This window comes from Populus euphratica, unplaced genomic scaffold (assembly GCF_000495115.2).
Source record: "Populus euphratica unplaced genomic scaffold, PopEup_1.0 scaffold202.1, whole genome shotgun sequence".
Classification (NCBI taxonomy): domain Eukaryota; kingdom Viridiplantae; phylum Streptophyta; class Magnoliopsida; order Malpighiales; family Salicaceae; genus Populus; species Populus euphratica.
The window spans coordinates 297,449-300,570 of NW_011499975.1; the positions used below are offsets into that span (position 1 = coordinate 297,449).

At 39.6% G+C, this 3,122-nt stretch overlaps 1 protein-coding gene across 1 annotated transcript in view; it reads left to right on the plus strand.

Moving 5' to 3' along the window:
• LOC105139523 (Sphingomyelin synthetase family protein) overlaps positions 1-3,122 on the plus strand; it is a 4,516-nt gene that overhangs the window by 118 nt on the left and 1,276 nt on the right. Inside the window, exons 2-5 of the mRNA XM_011045995.1 lie at positions 1-295; positions 1,430-1,824; positions 2,446-2,639; positions 2,736-3,076. Coding sequence (XP_011044297.1) covers positions 1-295; positions 1,430-1,824; positions 2,446-2,639; positions 2,736-3,076 — 1,225 coding nt within the window. The remainder of the gene's footprint in view (positions 296-1,429; positions 1,825-2,445; positions 2,640-2,735; positions 3,077-3,122) is intronic.

Genomic DNA, 3,122 nt, shown 5'->3' on the forward strand with positions numbered 1-3,122 from the left:
GGTGGCTCGCCCCCCCCACCCCCCCCGCCGGTTTAGGGCTGGCGGCAATTTCTTATGTAGTGGTGGACTATTTGCGCCACCTTTCCCCAACTTGGCACGAGCGTCTCCAGCCAGCATTATGGTCAATACTCGCTCTCATCGCCGTCTCTCGTGTCCCTTTCTACAAGCACTGGTCGTCTGAGTTTAGAGCTGCCATTCCCTTTGTTGCTTCTATGCTGTTTATGCTCACTTGCCTTCTTTTCGAGGCTCTCTCTGTGCGCTTTGTCACTGCTGTTCTCGGTCTTGATTGGCACAGGTAATTTCACAGTTGCCTTTTTCTGTTTTAATATATCCTGTGTTTTTGGTTTTTAGAAGTAATGATTTTTGGAACTAGTTTGTATTTTATTTCTGTTCTTTTCTGCTATGGTTTCTTCTGCGTCATGATAGCTGTTTACTTACTGATCTAGAAAGATATTAAATTAGCACTGGCGATCTGATCTGGATTTGACTTTGAATATCCAGTGATATAATTAATGAAGCAACTGAAACTGAATCTATATCAAGGAACATTTCCAGTATAGTAGATTCTGATTGGTGAAAGGACATAAATCTTGATTCGGATCAGCCGAAGGCCCAGGTGGATGTTAATTGATTTAGTGTAAGAATCAGAATGTACTCTGACTATGTTGTCCAGATTTTTGCCCAAAACGATGGCTGCTGTTTTTGAGGCTTAGGGAAATATGGACAACTACTCTGCGTTTAGGTCTTTATGTATTGCAATCGCAAAGATTGCCTGTTTCTATTAAATGCTTTGCATCTCCATATTTAGATCATAGAAAATTTAGATGAATTTATTGGAGAACCTTAGCAGTCCCGCGCATGGAAGCTCTAGAGAGAGTTAAGAAAGAAAACTAGTACATCTGTAAATGTTCAGAGCCTTGAAATTCACATGTGTGTTTAGTTGGGCTAGTTGATGAGCTGCAGATGGTTTTCAAGATTGTTTTCATCCTGGAAATAAATCCATTATGTACTGCTTTCTCAATGACGAGCGAATTCTGAATTTAAACTGGAGGATGTAAATGTTTGAGGTCTCTACTTCAAAATTAAGATCCATTAAATTCTCAGTGTATCCTTGCTGAACCCGTACCTGAGAGTAGGTGTAGAATTATTATTTCCCCGTGAAACATTATGTAGGCCCTGAAGAATCATAAATTTTGTATTTCTTGTAACAAACTGTGAATGTTATTTTAGTGGTTTACTCATTTCAAAATGAAGATCCCCGATAATTATACAAAGATTTAACTTGGAATGACTTGTATTTGTTGAAGTTGTGATATATCCTGCCAGTTTCCTGCCAAGACTATAGCTTTCAGCTCCTCAACTACTTAGATTTAAAACAATAGCCATAAATGTTTACGGTATTCATGGTTGGCTTGATAATGTTGAGCAGTGATACATCTCCTCTACCTGACACCGGCCAGTGGTTGCTCCTTTCACTGAATGAAAAGCTTCCGGAGACATTGGTTGAGATTCTAAGAGCTCGTATTATTGGACTGCATCATTTCCTGATGTTGTTTATGATGCTGGCTTTCTCCGTGCTATTTGACTCCGTAGAAGCTCCTGGACTTGGTCTTGGTGCAAGATACATGTTCACTATGGCAATTGGCCGTCTTCTTCGGGCTATAACTTTTGTGTCTACAATTCTACCATCAGCCCGGCCTTGGTGTGCTGCAGCTCGGTTTAGAGTCCCTGCATACCCTCATCACTGGGCTCAGAAATATTATGTTCCGTATGCTTCAGATGCAAATGCTATTCGTCAGATAATAAATCAGGATATAGCTTATGGTATGTTTATATTGAGATTGAATTGCAGTATTTGTTTGGTTTCCTGAATTTGGTGTTCTGATGGTTTTATCAGACTCTGGAAGGCATTTTAATAGTTCTTCTAGCCATCACGAAGCTTACAAACTCTTATGGAACTATTTGGAAAACATAAATCTTTGTTACATTCTATTTGAATGCACTGCTCTGTTCACCGAGTGGGTGAATCGCCTTGTTCATATTCTTCAAGTCATTATAGCTCATAACCGTAAATTATTTTCTTGTGAATGTCAAAGGGGATTCATTTCAAGCTGCTTTTACCATAATGAGATGTTTATATTGTTTTTTTGGTGTGCCACTGGCACTAAACAAATGGTTATGTAGTTTCTTTGATAAGAAGATTTAAAAGTTCTGACTAACTCAATCTGATTGATTTAATTCTTCTAGATGGTCTTTTAGTGTAGACAAAGTTCCTAGGCCTGTTCACTACCAGAGGGATTTCATAACTAATAAATATGTAGTTGCTGTATGAACTGTGCTTTATTTGATTACTAGGCAGTCGCAAATTATGGCAGATGTGCACTTCTGAAAAACACTTTTAAATGGAAATTTTTGTTGACGTTTTCTTTCTTTTCATTTTTCCAGCTGATACTGGGGAATACCTTGGTGATTACCAGCCAGATTGGGGTTCCATGAACTTCCTCATAAATTTCCTACGACCCACGCCTGCAGAAGGAGCATCATGGTATAGTCTTCTGAAGAAAGCTGGAGGTGGCTGCAATGACCTCCTATACAGTGGCCATATGCTTGTTGCCGTGCTGACAGCTATGGCTTGGACGGTAATCTTTTACTATAAACTTTGAAACTGTTTTGTCCCATCATCTAATGAAATTGCTCTGAAGTTTGAACTCAATTTTTTTGGCATATGATTGTAGGAAGCTTATGGAGGCTGTAGCTCAGCTTTCATATGGCTGCTTGTGATGCACAGTGCCCAGAGAGAAATTCGGGAACGCCACCATTACACAGTAGACTGTGTGGTGGCCATTTATGTAGGCATCCTTCTCTGGAAGATGACTGGTTTTATCTGGCCAGCCAAGGATTCAATGAGAAGTAGAAGACTTGCAAAACTTGAGAGAATTCAAAGTAGACTAATCCAAGCAGCAAAAGACTCGGACATGGACGAAGTGAGGGAGCTTCTCAAGGAGGTTGAGTTGGGCTCTCAGGAGAGCCAGAACAAAGGCCACAGTAAGCATTTGTGGTTGTTATTATTATTATTGCTATTATTATTATTATGTCTACTACTACTACTACTACTATTATTA